At 46.3% G+C, this 18320-nt stretch overlaps 1 protein-coding gene across 1 annotated transcript; it reads right to left on the bottom strand.

The window, feature by feature from the left end:
- Nucleotides 1-4107: 4107 nt before the first annotated feature.
- On the bottom strand, nucleotides 4108-17830 carry LOC113837198 (cytochrome P450 2B1-like). The gene is made up of 9 exons (XM_027430401.2): nucleotides 17660-17830; nucleotides 11954-12116; nucleotides 11656-11805; nucleotides 9354-9514; nucleotides 8406-8582; nucleotides 7813-7954; nucleotides 5767-5954; nucleotides 5450-5591; nucleotides 4108-4289 (listed from the first exon to the last, which is right to left on the bottom strand). Exons 1-9 carry the CDS (start codon nucleotides 17828-17830, stop codon nucleotides 4108-4110), a joined length of 1476 nt encoding a protein of 491 aa, XP_027286202.1.
- Between the last annotated feature and the right edge of the window lie 490 nt (nucleotides 17831-18320).

The raw sequence follows: 18320 nt of genomic DNA, 5'->3' as shown, positions 1-18320 counted from the left end.
ATCATCTCACAAGATGCCGAAAAAGCCTTTGACAAAATCCAACACCCCTTCATGATAAAGGTCTTGGAGAAATTAGGGATAACAGGAACATACCTTAACATAATAAAAGCAATATACAGCAAGCCAACAGCCAACATCAAATTAAATGGAGAGAAACTCAAAGCAATTCCTTTAAAATCAGGGACACGACAAGGCTGTTCACTCTCTCCATATCTCTTAAATATTGTTCTTGAAGTTCTAGCTAAAGCAATAAGACAACAAAAGGAGATCAAGGGAATACAAATCGGAAAGGAAGAAGTCAAACTCTCACTATTTGCAGATGATATGATATTCTGCATAAGTGACCCAAAATCTCTGCCAGGGAACTCCTACAGCTGATAAACACCTTCAGCAAAGTAGCAGTACACAAGATTAATTCAGAAAAATCTGTAGCCCTACTATATACCGATGACACATTGGTGGAGAAAGAAATCTGAGAAACATCACCCTTTACAATTGCCACGAACAACATAAAATACCTTGGGGTAACACTAACCAAAAAAAGTGAAAGACCGGTACCATAAGAATTTTGACTCTCTTAAGAAATAAATTAGATACCAGAAAATGGAAAGATCTCCCATGCTCTTGGATAGGTAGGATCAACTTAGTAAAAATGGCAATCTTGCCAAAAGTAATCTACAGATTCAATGCAATCCCAATCAAAATCCCAATGCAGTTCTTCACAGACCTTGAAAGAACAATTCTCAACTTTCTATGGAGAAACAAAAGACCCAGGATAGCCAAAACAACCCTGTATAATAAAGGAATTTATGGAGGCGTCACCATTCCTGACTTCAAGCTCTGCTACGGAGCTATAGTCCTGAAAACAGCTTGGTATTGGCACAAAAATATACAGGTAGACCAATGGAATAGAGTTGAAAACCCTGATATTAACACAAACACCTACCAACACCTGATTTTTGACAAACAATCCAAATTTATACGCTGGAACAAAGAGAATGTCTTCAACAAATGATTCTGGCATAACTGGATGCAGACATGTAGAAGACTACAGATAAAACCATATCTGTCACCATGCACAAAACTTAAGTCAAAATGGATCAAAGACATCAACATAAACCCAGCCACACTGAACTTATTAGAAGACAAAGTGGGAAATACCCTTGAATGTATTGGTACAGGAGACTGCTTCCTGAGTATCACACCAGTAGCACAGACACATAGATCAACAATTGATAAATGGGACTTCCTGAAACTGAGAAGCTTCTGTAAGGCAAAGGAGACAGTCAGCAAGGCAAAATGGCAGCCCACAGACTGGGAAAAGATATTCATTCACCAACCCAACATTTGACAGAGGGCTGATCTCCAAATTATACAAAGAACTCAAGAAGCTAGTCTCCAAAACACCAAACAATCCAATTACAAAGAGGGGTACAGAACTAATTAGACAATTCTCAATAGAGGAATCTAAAATGGCTGAAAGACACATAAGAAAATGTTCAACATCCTTAGCCATCAGGGAAATGCAAATCAAAACAACTCTGAGATACCATCTTTCTCCTGTCAGAATGGCCAAATTCAAAAACACCAATGACAGTTTAAGCTGGAGAGGATGTGGAGAAAGGGGAACACTTCTCCACTGCTGGTGGGAGTGCCAACTTGTACAACCACTTTGGAAATCAGCATGGTGACTCCTGAACAAAATGGGACTCAGTCTACCACAAGATCCAGAGATTCCACTCTTAACCATATACCCAAAAGAAGCACATTCATACAACAAGGACATCTGTTCAACAAAGTTCACAGCAGCACTATTTGTAATAGCCAGAAACTGGAAACAACCTAGATGCAACTTAACTGAAGAATGGATAGAGAAAATGTGGTACATTTACTCAGCGGAAAAAAACAGTGGAATCTTGAAATTTGCAGAAAAATGGATGGAAATAGAAGAAACCATTCTGAGCGAGCTAAGCCAGTCCCAAAAAGATAAACATGATTGTACTCACTCATATTGGATTTTAGACATAGAGTGAACACATTACCAGCCTACAATCCACACTGCCAGAGAAGCTACTAAACAAGGAGGACCCTAAGAGAGACACACTTGTTCCCCTGGAGACAGCGAAAGGGTCAAGATCCCCTGAGCAAATTGAGAGCACCGGAAGAGGGGGAGGGAGCTACAAGAATGAGGAGGGAAGAAGAGGAAGGATGCAGAGGCCATGAGGGAGCAGAAAGGTTGAGTCGGGGGAAGAATAGAATAAAGGATATGTGATAGGTAGCGTTTTAGTTGGGGGTGGTAGGGGAGGAGAGAAGGGAGAAGGGAACTGGGATTGTCATGTAAAACAATCTTGTTTCTAATTCAAATAAAAAAATCTGAAAAAAAGAGGAAAGGACATGATATCTCCTAGGTATGGTGGAGAGAAAGTTTATTGTAGAAAAAAGAGAGAGCACAGCCAGAGGCAGGGACATCTGGGACAGTCCAGAATGAGCTGGGTCATGTGACCAGAAGGGCAGGGGAGAAGGGGAAGCCATAACAAGAGGCCAGGAGGGTAGAGGGTTGACAAAAGGGAGCAGGTAACCAAAATGGCTGCTGTCACTTTATTGAGTTGTTTGTGATCTTACTGGTTACTCTTCCACTATGTTAATCTCTGGTATCACCACCTGCTGTTCCAGGTTCTCACAGCAGAGCAGGAAACAATCAACAGGGTGTCCCTTCACAACCCTGGCATGAATGGGATGGAGTTTGCAGCAAGAGGCCCTTCTGAAAAGAAACTTAGGTACCAGCCATCAAGAGGTCACATGTAAGAATAGCTGGGAGACCATGGACTGGGCACTGTGATGGCCGCTCTTGAGTGTTAACTTGACTGTATCTGGCACCAACTTAAAGCCAGGCTGCTGGACACTCTGTGAGGGATTTCTTACCAGATTATTAGAAACAGGAAGATCCACCCTGCATCTGGACCATACCTTCTGCTGGCACAACACATGAAACAACGTAATTGTGCTTTTGCTGAGAAAGACCATGATGAAAGACTTGAAGGTGTGTGACTGTGGGCTACAACACACAGAAACCTAGATGAAAGACCGCCGGAAGCTCAGGCCTCCAGGATCTCATCCCAGGACCTTGGTCACCCCAATCACCAGGCAGAGTTGAAAGCTTGATGCAAACTGCATGAGGCTTTATTATAGTTGTTTACCGAGCTAACCCCATGTTAGCTGGGGTCTTTTATTCACCCACCATGGCAGATGGATAGGAAAGACAGCTCCAACCGTCCGCATAAAGATTTTATAAGGCAGTGTAAGGGGAGTGTCTAGGGGTACGCACAGGCTCAGGATTGGTGTGCCTCCAGGCTTGGAGGGCTTGCCCTGTGTTGATTGGTCAACTGGTTGTTATGGCCCATAGGCCCTCCCCGGGGGTTGCTTTGCTCTGCAGGTCATTGCTGTGCAATTGTCTGTAAAGCACACCCAGGGCCGTAAAGCATAGCACCACCAGCTAACTTCTGATTGGTTCCTTGCCACGAGGCAGGTGCCTAACCTCCTAGTGACCAAGACAAGGTCAGACAAGCACGTGTTCGGCTGTTATGGCTGCCGAAAGGGGCAGGCATCTGACTTTAGTGACCAAGACAAGGTCAGGCAAGTGTGTGTTCAGCTGTTATCGCTCCCGAAATGGGGAGCTGGTGCCTTCAAGATAATACTGTGTAAATAATAGACACCAGACCCCAAAGGTCACACACCATGTGATTCTCATTATGTGAACCATACATATTAGGCAAGTCCATAGACACAGAATTCAGACCATATACAGAGTCCATTCGATGACTTCCTGGTGCACCTGGTGCTGATTCATGGGATGAGGCTGTTGAGAGATAGGGGAGTGACTGAGATTGTGATGTGGCCTCCAAGTCTCTCTGATCACACAATCACTTGATTGAACCCTCCAGTACCATTCACAGGAAGAACAGCACACCCAGAGATTTGGAGAAGCTGCAGTAAGGTGGAAGAGGTGAGGACAGATCTAGGGCCTGGTTCCCGTCAGGTCTCTCACAGGCAGAGACATGGGCGGGGCCATTATAACAGGAGTAGAGACACCTGGCCGCCTCAGCCCAGTCATCGGGACAAGAAGCAGATCTGGTATTCTGGGGGCACTCTGCCAATGCCACTCTCCTTGGGACTGAGGTCAATGTCCTTAGGATCCACGGGACTGGACAAGGAGAAGTTCTGGAGGAGGGTGGTGAAGAAAAGGAACAATTCGTGGCGGGCGATGCCTTCTCCAAGACAAATGCGCTTTCCTGTGGGCACAGAGGATGAGCCATGTGAGCCCCAGGGCAGTGTACAACCTTCAGACTGTCCCATCCCTAAACCCAGACAACTCTGCCCATTGCAATGAATAAGAAGGTTTGACTCTCAACCTGCAATTGACGTGACAGCATTAAGACATTCCTAGCCTGGCTTCCCGATAAGTCAGGACACCTTTGCAGCTCCAGAACTGTAACATTCACTCTCTTACAAGTATCTTCTAGAATGCAACAGGAAAGGCTGGAGGAGTGGGCTCTTTGAAGAGAACTTGCTTAACACACACCCATCCCTGGGTTTCACAGCTATGGGTTAGGGGGCCAACAAAGGCTTAGGCATTATTTGTAGAACTCCTCTTTCTCCAAAAGATAAGGAAGCTGAACACAAAGTTTTCATGTTTACATCCAATAGAGTCCATCAAAATGAAGTAAATTGGGCCAAAGGGAGCTTCTGTATGTAACTAACCAAACACAGCAGGCAATCGAGCTACACACTAACTTGAGATTATGCTATTATAGTGAAGAACAAATCTCAGCCACTCAGAGCAGTTGACCTACCCCAGGCTGGCAACTATTCCAAAATGTCCAAGTAAGGTAAACGCAGAGCTGGCACCAATCAGGATGTATGTCCATGCCCAGCTCCCTCTTGTCTACAGACACTGTGTGCTGACACTGATGGGTGCTGGAACTCTGAACTTGCTCTGGTTCAGGATATTATCCATCATGAATGATCACTTGGCTCTAATGAATACTAGTAATTTTAATTTTGATGTCTCTTAAAATTCAACAAAAGTGCAAACAGGGGAAAGTGTGTGAAGACATGCCCCATGTCACCAGTGCTCACAGCTAAAGTCAATGTCTCCCCAGCCATCAAGACCCGACCCAGTTCATAACACTGTGGATAGACTGTGTCAGCTGTTCTTGCTGCTGTTTCCTAAGAAAATGGTTTGCTAATGTTTAGAGGACTGTAAATACCTCCCCAAAGTCCTCCTGACCAGGATTCTCTTTTAGGTCAAGAGTCCCCTTGTGGACCTGTAGCCAGGGTGAACGGGATGGATCAGGCAGAGCAGCTGGGATAGACTCAGGAAACGTGGACCTAGTCCTGTCTGTGTCCTGTCCCTCTAGTGTCAGGGAGAGGAATCACAGGTGAGTCTCACCTATAGAGAAGGGCATAAAAGCTTCATTTTTCTTCAGTGCCCCATTGGCATCCAGGAAGCGGTCAGGATTGAAGGTGTCTGGTTGTTCAAAGTACTGTGGGTCATGGAGAGCTGAGCTCAGGATGGGGTAGACTTCAGTGTCCTAGGAGACATTACGAGATACAAAGTTGTCAGCATTCCCTGACTGACATATGCAGACAGTCACTTCAGCAGTAAGACACTAGGAATGCCGGGAAATCAAGAACAGGCTGGTACAAGGATGGAGGAGAAGGTAGGAGGCTCATGGAGTAGAGATGTGGAATGGCAGCCGGTCTCACCTTGGGGAGCAGGTACCCGCGGAACAAAGTGTCTTTGGTGACTTTGTGTGGCACACCAATGGGGATAAGATCTGAAAATCTCTGAATCTCGTGGATGACGGCATCAGTGTATGGCATTTTGGTGCGGTCGTCAAGGGTTGGTAGACGGTGGGAGCCGATCACCTGATCAATCTCCTTTTGGACTTTCTCTGCACGGAAGAGGGGAACAGTGGATCTACTCTGCCAGCTTTGTCGCACTGATGCTTTATTCAGGAAAGAGTCCAGCAAGAAGATGCGCTTGAAACACTCATTGCACTTCTGGGTACAAACAACTGTTTTGTTTTTGAGCAGCTTTCTATATATACCTGTGTTTAAAACTAAATTAAATTTCTCTTCTGTGAGTTTCAACCTAATTTCTGCCAGGTTTTTTAAAAAAGAAAGAAGAACACACAGCAAAGGGCTACTTTATAGGCACAATTTATAACAATGGTGTTGGTGTGGCAGTGTGAGGGAGAAAAGCAGTAAAAATTGTCACCTTTGCAAGGAAATGAATTGTCACACACATTCACTCACACACATGCATGCACACACACATACATGCATTCATACACATATATATACATACACACATGCACACATACATATACACACGTGCACACATACATACATACATACACACACACACACACACACACACACACACACACATACACACGCACACACTAAAACTTGCACATGCACCCTAATTTTACATGAGGTTTTATATTAAAAACTCAAGGCTGTATCCTCAGGAATATAACCGAGAAGTAGGTAGGTTAGCAAATGTATCTATCAAGGAATGGATGTAAAAATGAATACATAAGAAAATTAATGGATAAATCAGTTAATAAATGGACAGATTGAGGAGTTAAGGAAATGAACTTGCAAGGCAACACATGATTGAATTAGTGGATAAATGGAGGAATTGATAAAGAAGAGAAAGATGAATTGAAAGGCCAGTTAGTGAAAGGATTAAGGAATAACACCGTTGACAGAAGGATACATGAGTTATGAATAAATCAAGGATAAATAATTTGCTTCAATTTTAATGATCAAAGGAAAAACGTAGCTGATTTGCTGAAATAAATGAATGAAATGTTTGGTTGGGTGATTGAAGGATCAATTGGACAATGGATAGATATATGGTCGAGTGGGTGGGTATTAGGGGTGTGTGAGTGTGAATGAGTGTGTGAGTGTCTGTGTGTGTGTATGAGTGTGAGTGTGTGTGTGAGAGAGTGTCTCTCTCTCTCTCTGTGTGAGTATGAGTGTGTGTGTGTGTATGAGTGTGTGTGTGTGTGTGTGTGTGTGTGTGTGTGTTTATACGTGGGTAGATGGAAGGATGTTGAGTTACAGGTGTTTGGATAGATGGATGTTCAGATGGTTGGGAAAATGAAGGAAGGGATGGTGGATGGCAGGTGGGTTGGTGGGTGGACAGACAGGTGGGGGAATGAACAGAGTAAGTGTGGGTGAGACATGCATGGATGGAAAGATGAGTGAATAGAGGGATGGAAAGATGGGAGGAAGGAAGGAAGGAAGGAAGGATGGATGGATGGATGGAAGGAAGGATGGATGGATGGATGGAAAGATGGATTGATGGATGGATGGAAGGATGGATGGATGGAAGGATGGATGGATGGATGGATGGAAGGATGGATGGATGGATGGATGGATGGAAGGATGGATGGATGGATGGATGGAAGGATGGATGGATGGATGGATGGATGGATGGAAGGATGGATGGATGGATGGGTGGATGAATGGAAGGATGGATGGATGGATGGAAGGACGGATGGATGGATGGATGGATGGATGGGTGGATGGATCAACCTTTAAATGATAGGAGAGAACAATGGAAAACGGATCATCTGAGGGTTACTTCACAAACCACCCACAGCACTGCCCTAGTTTAGAAGTAGATCAAAGCCTTCAGAGTTCCAGATGGAAGAGACACATGTCTCTCTCGTTCACACAAACCTCCACAGCCAAGAGGAAGCTAGAAGCTCCCCCACCTGACTTCCTGGGACGCACCTGCAACATGGGGGTATTTGAGCATGAGCAGGAAGCCATAGCGGAGCGTGGTGCTGCTGGTCTCGGTGCCAGCAAAGAAGAGAGACAGCACAGTGATCATGAGATTCTGGTGATGGAACTCCGTGTGTGGGTTGGACTTCTCCTGGTTCCAGAAAGGAGAGAGAATGAAGTTCAGGGTGACTGGAGCCTTGCAGGGAGATGCTCACCCATCCTGGGCACTGTCCTTGTGTCTCACTCTATGGACCACATGGCATTTCTCAGTCCCTGACTATGTCACCTTGTCTCTGTGTGATCTGTCTTCTCTCTCTACTCTGCTCTGTGATAGTTTATCATGGTGTTTGCCCCGGCTCTTTCTTGCTCTTTCTCCCTCTGAGGTCTTTTCTGCCTTTTGTCCTTTGTCCTGTGTGTCTTGCACAGCCTTCTTTCTCCCTGTTTCATCTTCTCCTCCCTTTCTCTATTCTTCATTTTCCAGATGCTTCTGCATCTCTTCCACTCCATTTCCTGTCTCTCCTCCCCATCCTCTGCACCTCATTTCCTCTGCTCACATCCTCAGCCCTCACTCTCTCATCCCCTCTCACTCATGTAGGACTTACCTTCTCCATGCGTAGAAGGTAAGTATCAATGAAGTCTCTTGGATTGCTGGCGTCCAATATTGCCCTGTGCTTCTCCACACTGTGGTCAATGTAGTCAAGGATTTCCTTCATGTTTCTGTGGATTTGTTTGTGAGTACCAGGAAAGTATTTCAGGAAGCCAGAGAAGAGCTCAAACACCTGCAATAAAGAAGGGTCCAGAAGGTCACCTGGAGCTATCAGTCTCAAGAAGCAGGATGCGTTCCTAGGTCCCCATATTTCATGAGGATCCGCGCTCTCTCCTTCTAACCTCCCCACTTCCCTCCCTTTGTTTTCCTGCTCTCATTTCCTAATCTTCTCTTGCTCCCTCCTTTCCCTCTCATGCACATGAACATAGGGCATGCTGTCAGTGTGTTTCTCTGAATCTTTCACCAGCAATTGTCCTGAATTCTCTCTCTCTCTTTCCTAAGGCTTCTTTTTTGTTTTGTTTTGTGTTTCAATCAGGGTCTCCAGTCTTTCACACTGTCCTCAAACTCAATATTTATCCAAAGATGTCCTTGACCTCTGCTCTCACATGTACTGGGATTGCTTATGTGTATCAACCATCCTGCCCTATTTTGTGCTAGAGATAAACCCAGGCATTTATTAAACACAACAGACAAGTACTCTGCCCTCTTAGCTACAACCAGAGTCCCCAAGTCATCATTTTCTCATGTCTGGATTGCTCTGTATTTCTTCATTCAGATCTCCCACCCTGTAGACCACCTTCCCCCTTCCCTCCAGGCCTCAGGCTCCTGGCCTCTCCATGTTTCCCCATCCAGTTCACCATCCCTCTGTCACTCCTGCTCTCACCCTCCTTGCCTCTCCATGTTGTCTCTGCGTTTCTTCCAGCCCTAGAGCACTCCCTTCTGTACACAGAGAGCAGCCTCCTCTTCCTCTGCTGTGGATTTTCCTCTCTTCCCCCCCACTGACCTGGCTGGAGAATGAGCTTGCGAGTGAGAAGGTCCGATAGAACAGGTCCAGCAGGCGCAGGAATTGGCGATCTTTGTAGTCAAAGCGCTCTCCAAAGACAATGGAGCAGATGATGTTGGCTGTGATGCATTGGAAGAGGAACTTGGGGTCCAGGGGGGCTCCTGGAGGATGAAGAGGCAGGACAGGAGACATGGCATCAAGTGGAATGTTTGCCATTGGCCCCATCTCTGTAAAGCTGTCCTCATCACTCACTACTGAAATAATAACAATGCCTGCTACCTGATTTGCACATATGATGCACCAGGTCCTGCTCTCATGATTGTACACCAGTTTATATAGTTTCCTCTCAATATTGTACATCAGATGCAATGCTATTAGTACACACAGAGACAGTAGCTAACTTCTTCATGGTAACACAGCTACTCATGACTGGGACCAGGATTCATACCAGGGAGCTAAGAATGAGGAGAGCATGTGTAATTTAGTCCCCACCCTGCACATCCTCCCAGGACAATTTTCTGACTTTGAGCTAACATAGCTAACTCCCACTGGTTGTTTATGTGGATTTAGAAGTCTTTCCTTGCTCCTCCTCTGATCCTAGACTCTGTGAGGCTCCAAGAAGCATCAGCGCTTGGCGCCTAATGCCTTTGAATTCTCGGTTCCATCATGGGCTCTCATGGTGGGAGGGATGTTGTCAGTCCAGCAAAATTGGGTCATTGTTGTCCCTCTCTCTGGGTCTCACTTGTCTGTCGTCCCTGAGTCTCTGCAGATCTTGCCCTTGAGTTTGTCAGTCTTCATCTGTCTCTCTGATTTCCTGCATAAATGTCTTGCAGCATTTTTTGTCTCTTTCTCTTCCCCCTCCTGCTACTACTTCCTCCCCTCTACTCCTATGACTCCCCGCCCCTGTATTTTTCTCTTCTGTTTGGTTCCTCGTGCTCCATCTCAGCTTCCTGGTCTCTGTCACTCTGCTTTTCTTCTTAGTCCCTTGATTCTCTCTGCTCCCTTCCAGCCTCTGCATGGACATCTCAGAGACTCCTGAGTGATCTTAGGATAATTCTTGGGATAAACACCAACATGGAGCCGGGCGTTGGTGGTGCATACCTTTAATCCCAGCACTCAGGAGGCAGAGGCAGGCGGATATCTGTGAGTTCGAGGCCAGCCTGGTCTCCAGAGCGAGTGCCAGGATAAGCTCCAAAGCTACACAGAGAAATCCTGTCTCAAAAAACCAAACCAAACCAAACCAAAAACAAAAACAAAAACAAAAACTCCAACATGTGAATGAGATACCAAAACCAAACTTGGTCACTAGAGTGCCCCTCCTAAGTAGTTTTTATAATTGCCCAGAAGTGCTTTTGATTGCCTAATCTAGCCTTGGACACAGACAATGTTTTGAGACTATTTAATGTCATCAAGATGGCCTTGTATTCCATATAAAGCCAAGGATGACCTCAGCATCTAAACTCCTGTCTCTACTTCACCTGTACCATGATTAGCAGCATGCAAATGTGTGTGTGCCGGGCAAGCCCAGCATGCCTCCGTTACACCACAGCATGAAGCACTTTTTATCTTTGAGTCAAGATTTCATGATGTAGCCAAACTAGCTTTGAATTTATGACTCTCCTGTTTCAGCCCCCTGAGTATTGGGATGACAGGCTTGTGCCATCATGCCAGACTGACACCTATTCTTAACCCAGGCATTGATTTCCCTGGCTGTATGTAGCCAGCATGGGAATCACTCAGTCTTTGTCTCTGGGTTATTCTTGGACACTGTCAACTTCGTATATCTTTCTCTGTCTTTCTGTATTTCTCTCCCCCATCCTTTCCCCAGTGTGTGTGTGTGTGTGTGTGTGTGTGTGTGTGTGCACATGTGTGTGTGTGTGTGTGTGTGTGGTGTTTTTCTCTTTCTCTGCCCATGTGTGTCTCTAGACTCTTTCTTTGGCTGTGTGTATGGGGAAATGCTTACCATGCCCACTTGGGGCTGGACACAGGAAATGCTGACTATGCCCCCACGGGGCTGACACAGGTGCAACTGACCATGCCTGCTTGGGCGTGGTCAGAGTGACATAGCAAGGGTTTAAATATCAGAGAGGCACACAAGTGACCCTCTTTTTCCCTCTCCCACCTGGCTGAGCGGCCGAGCAGACATCCAGTGTAAACCTGGTCACTGGCTCCGTTGCCTGAGACTTTCTTAATAAACTGTCTCTTATCAATCCAGTTCTGCCTCCACATTGCATTTGGCATTGGCTGTGCACTCATGTTCCTGCTTGACCACTTTCCTTAACGCCCTTTCTCTGGGACTCACCCTGGGATTTCCGCAGCTCTTCTACCAAACACTGGGCCTCCTCCTGAATCCGCTCCTCCACAGTCCTCTTCCCCATCCCAAAGTCTCTCATGGTGGCCAGAGAGAATCGCCGGAGGGCCTTCCAGCGTTCCCCGTTGGCAAAGATCACACCTAAGAAAGTAAGAGAAGCATGGGTGAGTTACAGAGGACGCTCAAAGAAACCTGGGACCTTCCCCACCCCTGTCCTCCCTTCTAGTGGATTTTCCTCTCTCTGTGCCCATTCTCCATTCCAACTCATCCCAACCTTTGAGACTCCTACCATAGTCCTTGAAGGTAGGTTTAACCACTGCAATTGTCCCCCGGCCAGAGAAAGCCTCAGCTTGGTCCACCAGAGCTTCCCTTATGGCCTCTGTCCCACACAGCATGACCACAGGCCTCGGCCCCAGGTGCACTGTGAACACATCTCCGTATTTGTCTCGAAGCTGCCAAGCATAAGGGAAGAAGGGCCTTGGTTAGTCAGCACAGATGTTGTTGCTGCACCGTGAAAACACCTAGACACAGATTGAGAAGTAGGAACCCCTCCCCTGGCCACCCTTCTGCTTCTGAAGACCTAGCAATTTCAGGTTATACCACCAGCATGAAGGTTTTCATGGATGGTGGATGCCCCGAGCAGTACTACATCACAGTGTGGCTGTGGGCATTGGACTTATACTGTAAGGCCAGCACTGGACAAGTAAATGAACTAGACCAGGAACTCCGGATCATCTCTTGCTGCTGTTGAGCTGGAGGTCAGCCTGGGTCTACATGAAACCTTGTCTCAAAGAGATAAACGAGTCATAGGTGTGATATAGGAAAACTGAGAGTAATGAATTGCAGCTACAGTGGAGTCAGAAGAAACAAACTTGCTTAGGAAATACTGAGTTGCACAAGGCAGAGTTTGGCTAAAGCATTGCTGCCTCTACTATGACTGGTGATAAGGAATAAACTCATCAGACTTGTTAGAAACTGTAAGAAACACTTGTACCTTGGATGTAATTGTAGTTAAAGCTTGCTGCAGTATAGGCTTCTGAGAACATATTTCTGTTAATATTTTTTGTTAAGATTGTTGCAAATTAGGCTCCATTTCCATATCAAAGAACATGGTTCTGCTTGGGAGGCTCAATGGGAATAGCACTGGGTAACAACCACCATGAAGTAATGCTTCTCCTTTCAGGAAGGGTATAATCCTGCCAGCAGGGCAGATGGCACTGAGTGTGGAGGTTTGGATAAGATTGACTCACATAGGTTCATGCATTTGAATGCTTGGCCAACAAAGATTGGTACTATTTGAAAAGATTAGAAGAATTTGGAGGTGGGGCCTTGTTGGAGGAAGGGTCTCACTGGGGATGGGCTTTCAGATTGCAAAAGCCCATGATAAGCCCAGAGTTTCTCTCTCTGCCTAAGGATCAGGGTGTGGCTGTCAGCTACTGTTCCTGTACCTACCGTGCCTGCTGTCATGTTCCTAACATGACAATTATGAACTAACATCAGAGACTATAATCAAGCCCAAACTGATGCTTTCTTATACGTGCTGCCTTGCTCATGGTGTCTCTTCACAGCAACAGAACAGTGACTGAGACACGTGTAACATGATTCAGAAGGAACAACACTGGTCTAATTTAAAAGTAATGGTGACAATATATCTTTGCTAGAAATCTCCATTTATCGGAAACAGCCAGAATTGCAGTTCCCATCTCTGTGACACATGTTTAACACCTTAAAGTCTAATGGAACCTGAAAGATATTTACAGATGACAGCACGTGGGGATCGAAAGGGCCCAAGATCTACAGAAGCTGTTAAAATTTTCTCATTGAGGCGAGTTTTTCTAGCAAGTTGGCCAGAATCAGATGTGCATCAGGAAAGAGATTTTTTTCCTTATTTCTTGGATGTTTGAAGTAAATTCTCACTGGTGAGGGGAGAGGTCTTAACCTGCTGCTTCAGATACAGATATTGATATAAACACTGGTAATGATAGGATATGGATGTGGATAGATGATAGACAGACAGACAGATGTGAATACAGATATAGATCATTGGCCATACCCTTCAGTTTGGACAGCTCTGGAATCTCAGTCCAGAAGCATGCTTCCTGTGGCCCAGCTTCAAGCTTTTCAATGCCTCCTGACAACATTCAAGACAATAGCTCTAACTCGCCCACTGGATTTTGTGGGATGGGAAGTAATTGTCATTTAGTGGTACTCAATGTGAACCATGACTCCAGTACAGACCCTTGGGAAAATACCTGGCAATGCGACCATCTATGCCTCTTCAGCTGATGAATCCTGAGAAAGGAGAGCCACACTGGTCCTTCTCTTTTCTTTTTAATCTCTTCCTTCTGGATTTCTACCAAGGGCTGGGTGTGCACTCCCTGGCACTCAGTGCTTCCTCTCTCTTTCTCTTATGCCACACCCCCCCCCACACACTCTTTCCTCGTGTGTGGCAGTCTACCCACAGCATGGATTTCCCTCTTCCTCTTCAACTTCTTCCTCTAGCAGCACCAAGATTCACAGCTGGCCTGCCTTGGTGTTTTCCTCTCAAATGTTAATAAAACTGTCCTTGAGCAGAGGAAAAACATTAAAGACTCAGAAAGGCAGGCGAGTGTTTTCAGTCCAAACGTGGGCAGTCACTAGAGGCCACAGCTTGGGTTTGTTTCTCTACTCCCGGGCAACAGGATTTCATCACACTTAAATGTCAACCTCAACAAAAGCCTCAATAAAAGCCCACACTCACTTCCAACAACACAGCTGGCTGGGAGAGTAGATCTTTTTCTTGAGCTGCAACTAAAGCTTCCAGAGAACATTCCAGGTTGCATGCTGCAAACCCAGGCATGTGGGGAAAACAAGCAGTTTGGAATTGAGCTGGAACTCATGGAGCTGAAACGGCCTTTAGCAGCTGAATTTGAGTCATGCTCTGAGCTCATCCACAACACACCTGAGAGAGCAGAGTTGGTTGCTCCCGGGGTTGGACACGGGACGTCACTACCACTTGGAATACAGAGCCATCTATCTGGAGCTGCTCTGTCTTCTTGCCTGTCCATGTGATATGCCTTGAACTTGGTTAAAGTGTCCTCTGTGGGCTCTCTGCTGGAGACTTGCTTCCCAGTGTGGTTGTGTTGAGAGGCGGCAGAGCCCATGGGAGCTGGCACCTAGTTGGGTCTTCCGGGAAGATTTGCAGAATAGGCTAATGCTGGTTTCATAGAGAGGACTGGATTTTCGGAGAATGGGTTATTATAAAACAAGACCATGCCATGTGGTTAGCCTCTTCGGCATGTGACAGGTTTTCTGTCATCTACTGTATTGTGACACACGAGAAGCCTTCTCACCAGAGGCTGGATCAAGGACTCTCTGATGTTGGACGGCCTGTTCATGACTATAAGTTACATAAACCACCTTGCTTTTAATTTTCATTGCCTGTGCATTTGTATGTATGTGTTTGTGTACATGTGTGTTTGTGTGTTTGTGTGTGTGTCTGTGTTTGTGTGTGTGTGTGTGTGTGTGTGTGTGTGTGTGTGTGTGTGTGTGTGTGTGAGTGTGTGTCTGTATGTCTGTCTCTGTGTCTGTGTCTGTGTGTGTGCCACACGGGTGTGGGTCCTCCCAGAGGTTAGAGGAAACTTCAGATCCTCTGGAGCTGGAGTTACAGGCGGTTGTCAGCTATAGATGTGGGTGCAGGGAAGCAAACTGGATCCTCTGGAAAAGCAGCAAGCCTCCTTAACTACTGATCCATCATCCCAGGGCCATAACCCTCTGTACTTTATAAAAGACTGAGCCTCTTGCCTAGTGTTAATAACAACAGAGAACAACGTCACCAAGAGACTCTTTCTTGCTGGCCTGGGTGGACCATTTCACGTCAGTCAAGCCAGTTCCTCCCCAGGATCCCAAAACTCAACACCTATCTCTCCTCCATGACAGCATGTTCTCTTTCACCAGGGACTATTCCTTCCTAGATGCCCCCACTGGTCCTCAGAAACAGCTTTTCCCCCATTTATTCTTCCTCCAGAGAGTCTTTAGGAATCTGATCAGCTCCTACCTCTTCTGGAGACCACTATGGACTCTCAGATGATCTTAAGACTCAACTGGGGCTGCAGTTCTTGCGAAGGACCTGGGTTCAGTTCCCAGGACCCGCATGGTACTCACACCATCTGTAACTTATTTCCAGGGGGTCCTACCCTCTTTTGAGCACCAAGCATGCATGTGGCACACATGCGTACATGCAGGCAACACTCACACACGTGAAATAAAAATAAACCCTAGGGAGGAAAGCCATTTTGCTTTGCCTGTGCTCTGTCACCCAGGTGAGCAGGTAGCTTATCTAATTAATGTCTGTGTGTTTACTCTGCACTCAAACCAGGCTGCCAGCTCCTGGGTGTCAAGGATGCAGCTCTGCTCCCCGACTCTGCCCCTATCATCCTATGAGATGCAACATGAGACTCTTTAATCGTTCAAGAGATAGAGTTAGAAAGGCAACCAACCATCACATCAGAGCTGGTATAGGCTCTAATTTCCTGATGACTGCACTTCCATAGACTCTGTGTGTTCATGTCATTAAGATCACTGTCCCCATGGGACTGGAGAGATGGCTTAGAGGTTAAGAGCACTGGCTACTCTTCCAGAGGTCTGAGTTTGATTCCCGGCAACCACATGGCGGCTCACAGCCATCTGTAATGGGGGAAAAGACGCAGCATTGTCCCACTATGACGGACCCTCTCTGTAGGTCTGTGTGTAGTTAGTGGTGCTGGGGGAAGGTGTCAGATTCTTTAGTGGTATAGTCACTCATGAGATGCCCATGAGTAAATAGACCGCACCCATGGTTATGGGGTCGGCGGAGGTCAGCATCTCACCTTTTCCTCACCAACTTCCCTTCTGAACCCAGAGCCTAGAAAGCATCCTTTCTCTTTGTGCTTAGTGATCTTCAAGCCATCAGCCACACATAAGCCCACTCTGAATGACCCTTATTAAACTCAGTGGGAGAAAAACTAAAGGATACCAAGGTAGGAAGGCTCTTGTTGGCAAAAAGAAAGGTTTATGTGAGAGACAGAGGGAGGAGAGAGGGAAAGGCGGATCTCGAATGACTGAGATTCAGTACATACATATGTTAAGTTGTCAAAGGATTTTTAAACATAAAATCAATAGGGTGTTGACTTGAGCTTTCTAACATGTGGGACACGCATGGATCAAACACTCGGGTCAGGGCGGGGACACACAATTGTCATCACATTCATGAGGCTAAGGCAGGAGTATCATGACTTGGAAGCCAACCTAAAAACAAAGGAAGACCCTGTCCTATGATGTAAATTAAAATAAATAAATTTGCCATCATTGGAGGGTGGACTCACTAAAGCCAGGAGGTTATCAATACAAGGTTCAAGAGGGAGATCTCTACAATCACTGGAGAGACAGAGGGATGGGACTTAGACCCACTGCTTCAGCTCCCTCCTGGAAGGAAGGACCATGGATGCAGACGCTAATTAATTATTAATGAACAAGTGCTGATTGAGCATTAAATCCCAAGTATGAAGCATCAATGCAAAGACTGGAGAACAATGCTAGCTGCAGAAAGAAAGTGATAAGAACTCCCTACTCACCCCTCCTCCTGCCCTGCCTGCCTCTCCCCTTTGTTCCTGAACACCTCAAGCTAATCTTTGCTCTCTCTCTTTTGTTGATAGGAGCAAAACCTGTTGTTGATGCCTCTGACATTTTCCTTTCTTTTCTGCAACAGACAGGCTCCTTGGAGTGAAATTCTACACACTTACACCTCACCATCTGGACACCTTTCACACTCCAAGCAGAGTGCCCCACACGATTCCAGCATAGCGAGGACCAGCCTGTCAATCTGAGCACCATCCAGCACCAAGCAGCATCTCACCTTACACTCAGGGAACTTCCCACCTGAACCTAGGGCCTGGAGGAGTCCCTTGCTCTTGCTGATGAGAGATCTCCACAGATATAAGCAGGGGAAGCCCAACCCAAGGCCCCATGGAAGTCTCACCCGCATGAAGGAGTTGAGGAGGCCTCTTCTGTCCATCTGCAGGAGGTTCCCCAAGAAGGGCAGAGGACGGGGTCCTGGTGGGAGGTGGCCACAGGCCTTTGGGTGGCCCCTGACCAGGAGCAGCAAGAAGCCAGCAAAAAAAGTGAGGAGGAGCAGGACACTGGGCTCCATGGTCCTCGTCTGAACCCCGTCTACTTCACAGCACAACCCAGAAGGACCTTTTATACTCAATCTGCCTCTCCACCCAGTTATGTTACTTCAGCTGTTCCCGCCTCCTGTCTCAAAATTGTCCAGGAGTGTGAGCACCTACACTTCCTGCTTGGGCTGCCGGTGATCTGTTTACTCCTTGTCTCCTTACCCCTACCCTAGATGTTGGCAGGGGCACCATGAAACAGATACACAGGACAAAAGGGCATTGGGAGTAATGCATCTTGATTTCTGGGAGTGAGTGTACACATGTCAGCTCAGATAGATCTGATTATTTATTCAGGCATGAACCTTAGTGTGTGCACTGTATGCTTTTCATAGGAAGTGGTCATTTCTAACATGAATGTGGAGGTTTGTTCCTGTGTTTGAGTCTAGATATGCTAGCTAGTCTACTCTTGCACGTATAATCTTCAATTACAGAGGCCCTTCTTTATGTTCTTAGCTTCATACGTGA

Source organism: Cricetulus griseus, chromosome 9, assembly GCF_003668045.3.
Source record: "Cricetulus griseus strain 17A/GY chromosome 9, alternate assembly CriGri-PICRH-1.0, whole genome shotgun sequence".
NCBI lineage: Eukaryota > Metazoa > Chordata > Mammalia > Rodentia > Cricetidae > Cricetulus > Cricetulus griseus.
Note: the sequence above shows the minus strand (reverse complement) of the source record. Positions and strands in the feature narration are given on the sequence as shown.

Bases quoted from the DNA above. Each gene is read 5' to 3' on its own strand.
- LOC113837198 (XM_027430401.2), bottom strand. From the start codon at position 17,830: ATGGAGCCCAGTGTCCTGCTCCTCCTCACTTTTTTTGCTGGCTTCTTG. The intron at 8,583-9,353 runs GTCAGTGGGGGG...TCTTTATTGCAG, and splicing joins CAAGCTCATTCTCCAGCCAG to GTGTTTGAGCTCTTCTCTGG. The intron at 7,955-8,405 runs GTAAGTCCTACA...TTCTGGAACCAG, and splicing joins ACCTTCTACGCATGGAGAAG to GAGAAGTCCAACCCACACAC.